The sequence below is a fragment of the Mytilus galloprovincialis genome, chromosome 4 (assembly GCF_965363235.1).
Source record: "Mytilus galloprovincialis chromosome 4, xbMytGall1.hap1.1, whole genome shotgun sequence".
NCBI lineage: Eukaryota > Metazoa > Mollusca > Bivalvia > Mytilida > Mytilidae > Mytilus > Mytilus galloprovincialis.
In genome coordinates this window covers 86,821,446-86,836,627 of record NC_134841.1, presented here as the reverse complement: position 1 = coordinate 86,836,627, position 15,182 = coordinate 86,821,446, and the positions used below count along the sequence as shown (strand labels likewise).

Genomic DNA, 15,182 nt, shown 5'->3' with positions numbered 1-15,182 from the left:
TTTAATCGAACCGCTAAAAGTTTAGCCCTATATCTCCGAAATTATCAATAGTTCTATTAAGCTAAATGAGTTATGTAAAGAGAATTCCAAAATAAGTTTTGTAAATAATTTTGCAAAGACAATTGGTTGATCGTTACTGAAAAGGGAATGCTAAGAACTACAATAGTACACCTAGATTGATAAAGACAATTGTATTTCGATAAGGATTGGTGGAAAGTCTCTCATTGATATGAGTATGTTGTAATGTAGGATATAGAGTAAACTTGCAGAACAGACAGACTGGCCTCCAACGAACGCACCTTTTTCACGACATCCAACAATGAAGGAAAAGAAAAAAATCTGTATTTGACCAATTAATGAATTCAAATATAAAATGAAAGTTTTATTTAATTTATTTGTACTACTCATTGAGAACTGTTTGGTGTTTAGTAACAACTTTCAGTTCAATTTTTGCTTTAATGTATCCAACAAAGTTGCATTGTAACCTTTGCCAATTGAGCTGAGTTGAGCGCTCACAAACATGTTTAATCCTGCCACATTCTTTAGGTGACTGTCCATAGTCTGGAGCCTACAGTCTAGTAGTTGTCGATGGTTCAGATCTGTCAATTTTTTTAATTTTTTTTTCGAATCGTAAATTGCATTGTAATAAATTAGGCCGTTAGTTTTCTCAGTTGAATTGTTTCATATCTTTCATGTTTGGGCCTTTTATAGACGACTTAAACGATATAGGTTTTTTCAATGTTGCATGCCGTACGGTTGCCCATAATTGCTTACATCCACCTCATCTTAACTTTGGTGGATAGGTCTCTTTAGATTACCTTAGCTATATTTGGCAAAACTTTGGCAAAACTTTTAGGAATTCTTGGTCCTTAATACTCTTCGACTTCTTTTTGTGCATTTTTAACTTTTTTTTTTATTCGAGCGTCATTGATGACTAAACGCGCGTCTGGCTCAAATACACAATTTCAACCCTGGTATCTATGATGAATTTATTTGGTAATAATACCACATCTCCTTATTTTTTTATAAAGGTTGCCTTTTAGTCAGCGCAGTAGCTTATCCATCGAAATAAAATTTTCTGGTGTTATTTCTTTTTGTATAATCTTCTGTATGTATGATCAGACCATCTAAGAACTTAATGATAACATCACATTTCTTTTCAATTTGATTTCATTTTTAAGATATTTATAAAAGATATACTATCGTTGAAACAAATTTAGTGCAACAGATATAGAACAAGTTGTTACAAGGAAGAGACAGCTGCGTATAAATAATACTTCATTATTGATATTATACATTAAAACCTGTTTAATTATAACAAACATTTTTTGCAAGGAAAAATGAGAGTGAAATTTAGACATATTTTAATAGCGATTGGATGCGCTATCGTTATTTGTCTGATTAATTCAACATTTATTTTAAATCAATTCAATATGTTCAATGAATACCAAACCGGAGGATATCCGTCTGCTTCAGATCTTTCAAAATTTGAAATTCTGAAATCGATAGAATTGCGTTTGAAAAAATTACAGAAAAAGGGAAAGAACGAATATACGAGTAATCCACTTATTGAACAATACGGTCAAAATGATTTGACAAGACCCGGTGAAAACGGAACACCAGTCATATTTAGTGAAAAAGACAAAAATGCTGTTGCTAAAATTATGAATGAATACCGGGTCAATATATTAGCAAGTGACAAAACACCTCTGAACCGTATGGTACCAGATTCCCGAATGAAAAGTTGCCAAAATATAAAATACGAGGATGACTTGCCTACCGCAAGTATTATCATACCATTTCATGATGAATGGCCATCAATTCTTAAACGGACTATTTATAGTATAGTGAACAGGACACCAAGACATCTTCTTCGTGAGATAATCCTTGTGGATGATAAAAGTACTTTCAAGGCACTAAATGTACCACTTGGCAGATATGTAAAAGAAATGTTCCCAAAAGGGTTGGTTAAAATCATTCGCAATCCGACCCGTCAAGGGTTAATTATATCTCGTATGAATGGATGGAGGAATTCTACAGGTGAGGTGACAGTATTTTTTGATAGTCACATGGAAGTAAATATAGACTGGTTGCAGCCGCTATTGTCAGCGATTAAAAAAGACAGACAAACGATAGCAATGGGGAACTTGGACTATATCCAAGCCGATACATTTGAATACAAGTTCTATCGACGAGATCATATAGTCCGTTATGTATTTGACTGGAGACTATATTTCTGGGAGTCACGGTTTAGACCGGATCAGTATGGACCTACAGCAGAAGCTAAGCGTCCAGGGGCTGTAATGGTCGGTTCGGCCATGGCAGTTGACAGTAAGTATTTTAGTAAAATCGGAGCTTATGATGAAGGCATGAAAATATGGGGAGGAGAAAACTTAGAATTACCCTGGAGGGTATGGATGTGTGGAGGGAAAATGGTGCATATGCCTTGTTCCAAAGTAGGACACATAGCTAGACCGCAGCCATACTCTTTTCCGTCAGGCAGACGATTAACGGAAATGTATAACTACAAACGGGCTGTTGACGTTTGGATGGACCCAGAATATAAAAAGTTTGTATACGACTTCTTCCCTGAAATGAAAAACATGGATGTAGGTGATTTATCTGAACGCTTGACACTAAAAGAAAAATTGAAGTGTAAAAATTTTACATGGTATTTGAAAAATGTAAGACCAGAATTGTTGGTTTATGATAAAAATGTGTTTGCCTGGGGATCTGCTAAAAATATGAAATATAACACATGCCTTGATAATAATGGCTACCTATTAACATATGAAGAAAACTTTTATTCCAAGAACTGTACAGGACAACTGAGAAAGCAAGGGTTCTCATGGACAAGAGATAGGTTATTAAGAACCACACTTCATTGTGTAGCTTTAACAAAGTTAGCAGAAAACACTAGACCGAAATTAGTTTGCTGTATAATCGGCCCCAAACAAACATGGGAACATAAAAAGAATCACTATATTAAACATGAACAGAGTGGACTGTGTCTTGATCAGGACGCATATGGTCTTATTATGCGTAAATGTTCTACACAAATAGAATCACAGAACTGGACTTTCACGCATTATAACATATGATGATGATGGTTAATAATGCTAATTTTAAACAAATCAAAAAAAAAAAAAAAAAAAAAAAAACGTGTAACTTCGTGTGCATACGTGTTTAAAATCTATGACTTGAAGAGATGTATCAAAAATAGTTTTTCATTTACTAGGACTAGTATTTTGGAAATGAACATTAAGAAACTGTACCACGTGTTTTACTGAAAACGAAGTATTCACATTGACCTTAGACAGTATTTTTGTAAGGGGGAACCACTGACTGACCTCTTGAGGGGCCCGCTCCAGTCACGCTTCAGTGATTCCCTATATTATCAACCATTTTTTTATCCGCCTATATTAGATACAGACGACTATCACGTCATCTAGGTATCACATATACTGAGATCATTCAGCATTATTGACCTTAGGTGAACTTGTGTATAATTGTATGTCCTTTTTTATCATAAGCCATTTTTTTAATTGATTCAGTTCTTATACATACTTGGCCCTTTTTTAAAACTTTGTGAATGAATTGAGAGGAACAATATGACTATAAATTTTTGTTATGCATAAATAATTTGTCGAGTTGAAGGCCGTACTTTAACCTAATTTACTTTTTACTTATTGTGACTTGTATGGAGAGTTATCTCATTTGAGTTCATACCACATCTTTTTATATATATTATATGATAAACACTAAATATTCCAAAGTTTAACTTTACGACATAACACCGAATAATGTTTTTATATCAAAAATTCGTTATAATTGCAAAGAAAAATGAACAGAACCGTTTCCAGAAGGTGGACAACAAGGTAAACGTCATTTTGTAAGGAAACATTCGTGACTATTAAATAAACCCGAATCTGTTTGGATTATTGACGTACTGATGCAGAAACAAGAACAAAACTTAATAGCATTAGAAAAACACCCTGACAATTACTGTCCAAAAATGGATAGAACATAGTCATTGGTTCATGTCTGTCATGTTTGTTTTTCGTAAATTGTATTGTTTAAAGAGGGACGAAAGATACCAGAGGGACAGTCAAACTCATAAATCAAAAATAAACTGACAACGCCATGGCTAAAAATGAAAAAGACAAACAGACAAACAATATTACACATGACACAACATAGAAAACTAAAGAATAAGCAACACGAACCCCACCAAAAACTAGGGGTGATCTCAGATGCTCTGGAAGGGTAAGCAGATCCTGCTCCACATGTGGCACCCGTCGTGTTGCTTATGTGATAACAAATCCGGTAAATAGTCCAATTCGGTAGGTCACATTCATGAAAGGGAAGGGGATTGTAGTTACGACATAAGGAACATATCCGATATTATTTGTGAAACGGTTATTCCATAACGGTCAACCAACTCGTGATGGCGTCCGTAAAATTTACGAAGGGATGATTTCAACTTCACCATTAGGAACTCTTGCTTTAGTAGCTCTCGTGTGAGCAGCAACCCTCTATCAAGAAAATCATGATAGGAAATGCAAGCACGGGAATATCGTATCAATTGGGAGATATATACCCCGTATGCACGTGCTGCTGGCATGTTGCTACTTAGAAATGGAAAGTTCACAATTGGAAAGCTAAAATCATCTCTTTTGTCGTAATTTTTTGTTTTCAACCGACCCTCATTGTCAATTTCTAGAGTAAGTCAAGATATGAGGCCGACTTAACTGTATCTGTAGTATCCTTTATCTTTAGTTCGATGGGATAGATGCGTTCAACATAGTCAGAAAATTTTGAATTATTTAGTGAAAGAACATCATCTATATAGCAAAAAGTAGAGTTAGAGGATATTGCTAACTTTTATCATTCTTCCTAAGAAGTTTCTGTATGAAGTCAGCCTCATAATAATAAAGAAACAAGTCGGCAAGAAGAGGGCACAATTTGTTCCCATTGGAATGCATACAATCAGTTGAAAAACACGTCCCCCGAACGAAACAAATATGTTGTCAATCAACAATTCTAATGCAACAACGTTTGTGACGTTCATTTTGATTGGATAACGTCACTTTTTTACATGACATCAATTGACAATTGATGTTATGGGACGTACGCGCAAGCGCAGACGACATATTGCAGATTTTAATTACATGTTTTAACGTTGTTTTCTGTCAGTTTCATTAGAATGGAGATAACAATAATGTATTTTAAGCTCCGACGGCATCAATTGGGGATTTGATGGTCGCAAATACCCGTTTACTGTCTCCGCTAACTCGTCGCCAGTAAACTTAATTTGCGACCATCAAATCCCCAATTGATGCCGTCGGAGCTTAAAATACAATACAGTTATCTCCTAAATCAAGCATCTTGATAATGTCAGTTTCAGAGATTTTTTTTTTGTTTGAATCAGAGTGATCCTTTACAAAGTAATATTTATCCCTCCCAAAGACAAGATACTTGGTCATAAGTTTTGTCAATTGAGTTGTTTATTATTTTTCATGTCGGGGGACTCGGAGCCTTTTATAACCTACTCTCCGGTATAGAAGTTTTTTTCATGGCCGATGGCCGTATGGCTGCTTATATTTGCTTACATTCACATACATCTCTGGTGGATATTTGTCTCATTAGAAATCAAACCACAATTCCTTATTTGTATATAAATTCAATAGGAATTCAATATGAAATATATAATGCACTTGCAATGTCAAGGATTATGTAAAAGATGTAGGATGTTAAACAATTGAAAAATAACATGTACAAATAAAGGATTATTCTTTTTCTCTCTCTTGAAAACCGCCCTTTTATTGTTAAAATCTGTAAATCATTAATGAGATATTTAGTGATTTGAAACCATTAAGGTTTCTCTTAATTTGGAATAAAGATCATTCTTGGTATTTAATTAAATTGCTTCTCTAGCGTTTTAATTAAATCTTATAACATAAAGTTTACAAAGGCATAAGTGGTGTTGATATGAAGCTTTATTACACGAACCGCGATTTACAAATCGGCAGTTGAAGCAACCATAGCAAACTTAATTGATATCAATAGGACAATGACTTCATAAGATGTGCAAATCGTTCGGGTACTATTTTCTGAGATTTGTAACTCTCACAGTTAACAAGGAGTTTAATGGTTGGTGTCTGAAAGTTTGGTGATGATGAAAGTGTTTGACGAACCTGACTGGATTTAAATCCCTCGCACGGTCGGCTCGGTGCCCGAGGATGTTTGGTGAGCTTTAAATATTTTCTGCAGTTGGTGGTCAGAAAAGGTTGAAGGTGCCATTTTGATAAGCGGCCATTTTGGTTTTGTTGAGTAGTTTTTGGTTGTTTACTATTTTGATGTTTCTTTTGAGTCTGTACTTTACAACGTCTGTTTTCAGGGCCAGGTTGGTCTGCTTAACAGCCCGCTAACCACGATGATAGAGTACTGGTTCATAGGTATAACGATGACAGGAAGCATCATCAGGACCGCTGTCGTGGGACAGTAAAATGGAGATTCATTATAGATAAGTTTGGCGTTGGTTGCCGATTATTTTAAAGAGTTCTGTAAATATAGGTTCGAGGTGCATTTAACTATACTATAGAATACATGTAGAATCTTTTACGGGCTCATGTGTAAAGAAATTCAATCCTTTTTAGCCCACCCAAATTCGTACTTGTTCCAAAAACTAAACTCAAAACAATCCTGCATTTAATGGGTCACTTTTGGTTGACGAATAATTAGAATTTTAAATAGTTTTATATATTTAAAGAAGTTCAAATTCTTCACTAGAGCTGGTATGTAATTTCTTCCTAATGCAGACCCACTCATATTAAGAAACAATAAAAAAAATGTAATAAAATAATTGTATAATTTGTCTGAACTGGTACATAACCACTTCCAAATGATAATCAAGTTGTATTTTAAAGTTATCAACGGTCTTTACAGACACACCATTTTCGGGTAAACTGTTCCAATCGTGTATAATAAATAGTGCAAAATCTTTCATGCGGTATACCGGTATCTTCAAATCCTTCCTTATATAGCTATAGACAGTATGGTGAACTGTATATATTTTTGTGTGGTTGGGTTTAATTGGCGTTGACTGAATATATAATTTTAGACGATAATGTTAATCATTCATCATGGAGAAATAACTAACTGCTTCTCTGGCAAAACAAATATTTTCCACTCGGCAGCTTTTTGTTAACATTAAAACAACTCGGCAAGTCTCGCGTTTAATTTTTTTATTTAACAGAGCACACTTGTTGAAAGAAAATACAAAACCTCAAACATTTAAAGTAATGAATCAACACCAATGAAATAAGGGTAGTATAAGATCTAAAATTGTCCTAGACTTCATGTAGACTGGGCTGGGATAACACGTGATTGAACATCAGAGAATTTACTATATCAGCATTTAATTCTAAAAGTTAAACATATGTCATATGAATTATCTTCAAATTGGCTATTATTTCATAGTATTTATGTTTAGCTGTTTTTACTTACAGTACAGACATAATTTTCTGTTCATATCCGTAAATAGATAGTGCATATCGATTGTAACATCAGTATTGTCCATTTCGTGAAGACAAACCGGTAGCTATTAACCATCATTACAAAAATAGACAAAGCACCACGTTAATTTGATAGAAAATACTTTACTGAGAGACAATAAGTGGTATCTCTTATACATGTAGGAAGATAAGTCAAAATAAAGTTCTCAAACTGGATTCTATCTACATGTCTCACTCAGTAGGAGTTCCGTGTAATTAAGATGAACGTTGTCAAAACATCAATAAAACAATCAAACACACCTACGAATAAGATGGCAGACGTAACCTGCGTTCGTTACTTTCTTGAAAATAGTAATCCATTTTTTAAGTAATAACACTTTGCGTTCAAATTTATATATATTTTCAATAATTGATAGTTTGTTTATTCGAATCATTCTATTATAAGTAAACAAAAAATGGGGGGGGGGGGGGAAGTAGATTCATTCATAAAACAAAAGAGTATAAAATCTATTATCTATACTAGTGTAAAGCAACAAAACAAAAACAAAAGTTGCCAAGGAGTTGAATTAATATTGTCAACAAACAGTAGCATAAACATTATACATGTAAGAAGAAATATCAATGGTACAGCTGAACTTTGATGAAAACTAAAACAAATAAGTCTAAAAGTTAACTCAAAAGTTTGGTCATCCTAAAAGGAAACTTAATCATTGATACGGATAAATGCATTAGGAAAAGATAAAAGGTCTATAATTCATTATTTGTTGTATGCATAATTACTTTAATGGAAAATTACTTATAAATTATTGAAGTAAAAATGTCACAATATAACGGATGTAGACAAACCGACTACACTTTGGCACCTACAAATCGGCTTATATGCTGTTTTTAATGTATTCGAAGCACGATTATCTTTACTTCCATACCAAGAAAGCTCACAAAAAATATTTGTAAAAACAAAGACGTATATAAAGGAGCGATTAATGCAAAAACAATAACATTTCAAATTTATAAGCTCTTACGTAGGTTCGCCGTTTTAGTCTCGAGTCAAGGTCATCATGTCATTTTCATTTTGATCTCCAATTGCCTTTTTCCCGATTTGATAGCATTAGGAAATTTGCAAAACACTAATTTATCTTTTCATGAAGCTAAACAATAACATATTAAATTGGGATTGGGAAACAAGTTATTGCAACTTATATTAATCCCTTTCCACTTTCTGAGTGTGAGTGCTGCCTTGTAGCGGCATTAATAAAAAGAATCCCATTAACTACATGTGGTTCTGTCCTTTTAAAAATGCGGATTATTGTTTTACTTGTAAACCATACCCTTTTTTATCTAACAGATTTATTGAAATCTTGCTCATTTTTTTGACAAATCGGCAAGATTCCTTCAGCATTTTCATTACGAAATATACCGTAAAAAATTGCCTGCAACAAAACATGAAAGATCTGTGGAAATAACTCTTTGTATTGGATTCCAACAAAACATGAAAGATCTGTGGAAATAACTCTTTGTAATGGATTCGGATGTGACATGAAAGATCTGTGGGAATAACTGTTTGTAATGGATTCCAACAAAACATGAAAGATCTGTGGAAATAACTCTTTGTAATGGATTCGGATGTGACATGAAAGATCTGTGGAAATAACTCTTTGTAATGGATTCCAACAAAACATGAAAGATCTGTGGAAATAACTCTTTGTAATGGATTCGGATGTGACATGAAAGATCTGTGGAAATAACTCTTTGTAATGGATTCGGATGTGACATGAAAGATCTGTGGAAATAACTCTTTGTAATGGATTCGGATGTGACATGACAGATCTGTGGAAATAACTCTTTGTAATGGATTCGGATGTGACATGAAAGATCTGTGGAAATAACTCTTTGTAATGGATTCGGATGTGACATGAAAGATCTGTGGAAATAACTCTTTGTAATGAATTCGGATGTGACATGAAAGATCTGTGGAAATAACTCTTTGTAATGAATTCGGATGTGACATGAAAGATCTGTGGAAATAACTCTTTGTAATGGATTCGGATGTGACATGAAAGATCTGTGTGAATAACTCTTTGTAATGGATTCGGATGTGACATGAAAGATCTGTGGAAATAACTCTTTGTAATGGATTCAGATGTGACATGAAAGATCTGTGGAAATAACTCTTTGTAATGGATTCGGATGTGACATGAAAGATCTGTGGAAAGAACTCTTTGTAATGAATTCGGATGTGACATGAAAGATCTGTGGAAATAACTCTTTGTAATGAATTCGGATGTGACATGAAAGATCTGTGGAAATAACTCTTTGTAATGGATTCCAACAAAACATGAAAGATCTGTGGAAATAACTCTTTGTAATGGATTCGGATGTGACATGAAAGATCTGTGGAAATAACTCTTTGTGATGGATTCCAACAAAACATGAAAGATCTGTGGAAATAACTCTTTGTAATGGATTCCAACAAAACATGAAAGATCTGTGGAAATAACTCTTTGTAATGGATTCGGATGTGACATGAAAGATCTGTGGAAATAACTCTTTGTAATGGATTCGTGGAAATAACTCTTTGTAATGGATGCGGATGTGGTTTAATGTAAAGTTATATTTCATATTCAAATTTTGGAAAAGTTCATCCACAAAATAAACAAATTGTGTATTATATTTTTCGAGAGCCCATCGAAACGCAATTTAAGCTGCTTCTTTCTGTACATAGTATTATTTGTTACATATTTACTAGGTATCGTGACAAACTTTTAGAGAACGGACAATTTTTAATAGCACTCAAACACCAGTATAGATTTAGAATTTGACGCTGACTGATCGATGAAGGTCATTGAAAAATAACAAATGTTATCCACACGGAAAATAAAAGCATATGTTTATGGAAATTGCTGAGTAACCAAGTCACATATTTGTTTGTGCTGAGATGCATATACAAGAGTTTCACGTCTCGCCTAGACGCTGTTGTGCTGTTGAATATCTATATAGTTAGATACAAAAAGGTCATGTCATTTGTTTCTGCATAATATTTAACTTTTTGGGATTGTGTCTCATGGGCTTATACTCCCCATCTTCTGTTATATAAATGCCAAACGTTTATTTGAAGATAATTCTTATATGATTTGCATATCAATAAATACTTGAATTGGATTGGTCAATTAGAATTTTTCTCTTACAAATGGAAGTTTTTAACGACCTTGACTGGCTATACTGCCCTTGCATGGTTGACACTTCGGACTTTTATTCAGCTTGTCAGTTAATCGCCCCGGTTTACACATCAATAACCTCTATAAAAATGTGTTTAATCCTATAATAAAAATGTATGTACCAGAAGAGTAGTTTACAGTAAACAAAACTCTGTAATAATATAAAAATTCAATCGCTAGTTTTATTTAGAAGTATAGTTTCAGACGAATTTTAGTAGACGGCCATAATTTAACTTGGATAATGGTTAAACTTGCAAAGAATATTTTATCTGCAGAATGTACAGCATTCACATGCTTTAATGAAACTCGTGAATTATATGTTACTCAACAAATTTTGCTGCACTTTAATAAATGGTTACACAAGATTAAGATATAAATCGGAAAGCAGACTTGTCTGTGTAATTGTATAGATCTATATAATGCATTAAGAAAACTTGTTATAAAATGGATTTGATTAACAAAATCTGCAATAAAACGGAAATACTAATATCTCGTACGAATTTCATAAATAGATTTTATAGCTGCTTTCTTCGAAGTTATTATTTCAATTAATGCGGCATGCATACTGATCACATAACTCTATTCAATCGGGAAGTAATCTCATAATGAAACTTTTCTTATCCTGTTTTTTTTTTTCTAAATTGATTTTTAGATTACCTGACATAAAAGGGCTTATCACTTGGTGTCCGTAGTCGTAATCTTTGACAAAAAGTTTCCCCTTTGAAATTTCTGGGCAAATTTAACCAAACCTGGCCACAATCATTATTTAGGTATTTGTTTAAAATGTGTGTCCGACGACCCCACTTGCCAAACAACATGACCACCATGGCTAAAATAGAACATGGGGGGTAAAATGCAGTGTTTGGCTTATATCTCTGAAACTACGGCTTTTAGAGGCATAAATCATTAAATGTGACATGATGTAAAATGTTAATCAGATTGAGATCTATCTGCCCTGAAATTTTCAGACGAATAAGACAACCAATGGTTGGGTTGCTACCCCTGAATAAGTAATTTTAAGGAAATTTTGCAGTCCCCCCCTCTATATTAATATAGATATAGCGATAAACTGTAAACAACAATAATGTCTATAGCAAAGTTAGATATACAAAGAAGTGAACATGACCAAAACTGTCCCCTTCATTATTGCCCTTTAAAGTCAATTTTAAAACAACTTTAGTACATTTTTTAATCTTTTACAAAAATCTTCGTCTCCGAAACTACTGAGACAATGTAACCAAACTTTGCCACAACCATCATTAGGGTATTTTTTTTTAAATGTGTGTCCGATGACCCCGCCTGCCAACCAAGATGGCCGATATGGCTAAATTAGATCATAGGGAGAAATGCAGTTTTTGGCTTATATCTCTGAAAATAAAGAAAAAGTATAATTGTTGCATTATTTCATGCATCCATTGTAAACCAAAATATCAGTTGGGCGACACGGGCTCCTTGGGGTCTTTTGCATTTCTACACTTTTCTGTTTAGAACTGTACCGTTTGCAATTGTGTTTGTAACGATAAAAAGGGATCGGTTAAGTAATTTTAAAACGATTGCAATCTAGCCAATGTTAAAAGTCATGCAAGTAAAAATGTCAGTGGCCATTTTATTACTTGAAAAATGATCAGATTTAAATCAACATGTTAATTATAGGATGTGAAGCATTCACATGAGTTAACTCAACCCGTGATCAGGGTATACAAAGTGCGAATCCAGTTAGTTCATTTTCACTTCCATACGCGAGTATTATCTTTAATACTTATTGACTCGATATGAGTGGAATATACCGTTGTTCAATTAAGTTTGCCCTGACGTGTAGTCGAGGGAAATAGTTCAGAGGTATTATTATTACTGTTATTATACTTGAAGAAACAACAAACACAAAGTTATGCAAAGGACTGAAAAACAGATGACCAAAATTCATGTCTATATTTGTAAGAGACAACGGACACATACTGATGACAATCATCTGATTGTAAATGCGCATTACAAAAACAAGCAGGCAATTGTACACAGATAGATATAGGAAGATGTGGTGCGAGTGCCAATGAGACAACTCTCCATCCAAATAACAATTTAAAAAAAGGTAAACCATTATAGGTCAATGTACGGCCTTCAACACGGAGCCTTGTCTCACACCGAACAACAAGCTATAAAGGGCCCCAAAATTACTAGTGTAAAACCATTCAAACGGGAAAACCAACGGTCTAATCTATATAAAATAAAAAAAACGAGAAACGAGAAACACGTATAAATTACATAAACAAACGACAACTACTGTACATCAGATTCCTGATTTAGGACAGGTGCAAACATTTGCAGCGGAATTAAACGTTTTAATGGATCCAAACCTTCTCCCTTTTTCTGAAACAATAGCATAACATCACAACATAGAAAAACACACGATAAAATATCAATTGGCAGGCTTAACTCAATCAAACTAGAGGCTCTAAAGAGCCTGTGTCGCTCACCTTGGTCTATGGGAATATTAAACAATGGACACAGATGGATTCATGACAAAATTGTGTTTTGGTGATGGTGATGTGTTTGTAGATCTTACTTTACTGAACATTCTTGCTGCTTACAATTATCTCTATCTATAACAGTACTTTCTGTGGAAAATGTTATTGAAAATCTTCAAATTTTAAGAAAATTGTTAAAAATTGACTATGAAGGGCAATAACTCCTTAGGGGGTCAATTGACTATTTTGGTCATACTGACTTATTTTTAGTTCTTACTTTGCTGTACATTATTGCTGTTTACAGTTTATCTCTATCTATAATGATATTCAAGATAATAACAAAAAAACAGCAAAATTTCCTCAAAATTACCAATTCAGGGGCAGCAACCTAACAACCGATTATCCGATTCATCTGAAAATTCCAGGGCAGATAGATCGTGACCTGATCAACAATTTTACTTCCTGTCAGATTTGCTCTTAATGCTTTGGTTTTTGAGCTATAAGCCTAAAACTGCATTTTACCCCCATGTTCTATTTTTAGCCATGGCGGCCATCTTGGTTTGTTGGCCGAGTTACCGGACACATTTTTTTTAACTAGATATCCCAATGATGATTATGGCTAAGTTTGGTTAAATTTTGCCCAGTAGTTTCAGAGGAGAAGATTTTTCTAAAAGATTACTAAGATTTACGAAAAATGGTTAAAATTGACTATAAAGGGCAATAACTCCTAAAGTGGTCAACTGACCATTTTGTTCATGTTAACTTATTTGTAGATCTTACTTTGCTGAACATTATTGCTGTTTACAGTTTATCTATATCTATAATAATATTCAAGATAATAACCAAAAACAGCAAAATTTCCTTAAAATTACCATTTCAGGGGTAGCAACCCAACAACGAAATGTCCGATTCATCTGAAAATTTCAGGGCAGATAGATCTTGACCTGATGAACAATATTATTCATGTCAGATTTGCTCTAAATGCTTTGGTTTTTGAGTTATAAGCCAAAAACTGCATTTTACCACTATGTTCTATTTTTAGCCATGGCGGCCATCTTGGTTGGTTGGCCGGGTCACCGGACACATTTTTAAACTAGATACCCCAATGATGATTATGGCCAAGTTTGGTTAAATTTGGCCCAGTAGTTTCAGAGGAGAAGATTTTTCTAAAAGATTACTAAGATTTACGAAAAATGGTTAAAAATTGACTATAAAGGGCAATAACTCCTAAAGTGGTCAACTGACCATTTTGGTCATGTTGACTTATTTGTAGATCTTACTTTGCTGAACATTATTGCTGTCTACAGTTTATCTCTATCTATAATGATATTCAAGATAATAACAAAAAACAGCAAAATTTCCTCAAAATTACCAATTCAGGGGCAGCAACCTAATAACCGATTATCCGATTCATCTGAAAATTCCAGGGCAGATAGATCTTGACCTGATGAACAATATTAACTCTGTCAGATTTGCTCTAAATGCTTTGGTTTTTGAGTTATAAGCCAAAAACTGCATTTTACCCCTATGTTCTATTTTTAGCCATGGAGGCCATGTTGGTTGGTTGGGCGGGGCACCGGACACTTTTTTAAACTAGATACCCCAATGATGATTATGGCCAAGTTTGGTTAAATTTGGCCCAGTAGTTTCAGAGGAGAAGATTTTTGTAAAAGTTAACGCAGGACGACGACGGACGACGACGACGGACGACGGACGACGGACGCCAAGTGATGAGAAAAGCTCACTTGGCCTTTCGGCCAGGTGAGCTAAAAACGTACATTAATACACTATAAACGAATAAATTTGATCTATATATCTGAATGCAAATGCACAGTTAATAAAATATTAGGGCAAAAAGCAAACAAACAAGTTCAAACAAAGCCATGTGTTGAAAGCTTCCTTTTCTCAAAACAACAGAATAAATTCATATCAATAATAGAACAATAATTGTCCATCGGAAAGCGATGTAAATCGCCCTGCGATTTGGT

General features: G+C 34.0%; 1 protein-coding gene across 1 annotated transcript; it reads left to right on the top strand.

The window, feature by feature from the left end:
• The first annotated feature begins 1,433 nt into the window (after window positions 1-1,433).
• On the top strand, window positions 1,434-3,101 carry LOC143073773 (polypeptide N-acetylgalactosaminyltransferase 13-like). The gene has a single exon (XM_076249528.1). The coding sequence runs from the start codon at window positions 1,434-1,436 to the stop codon at window positions 3,099-3,101; it is 1,668 nt and encodes a 555-aa protein (XP_076105643.1).
• Window positions 3,102-15,182: the final 12,081 nt, after the last annotated feature.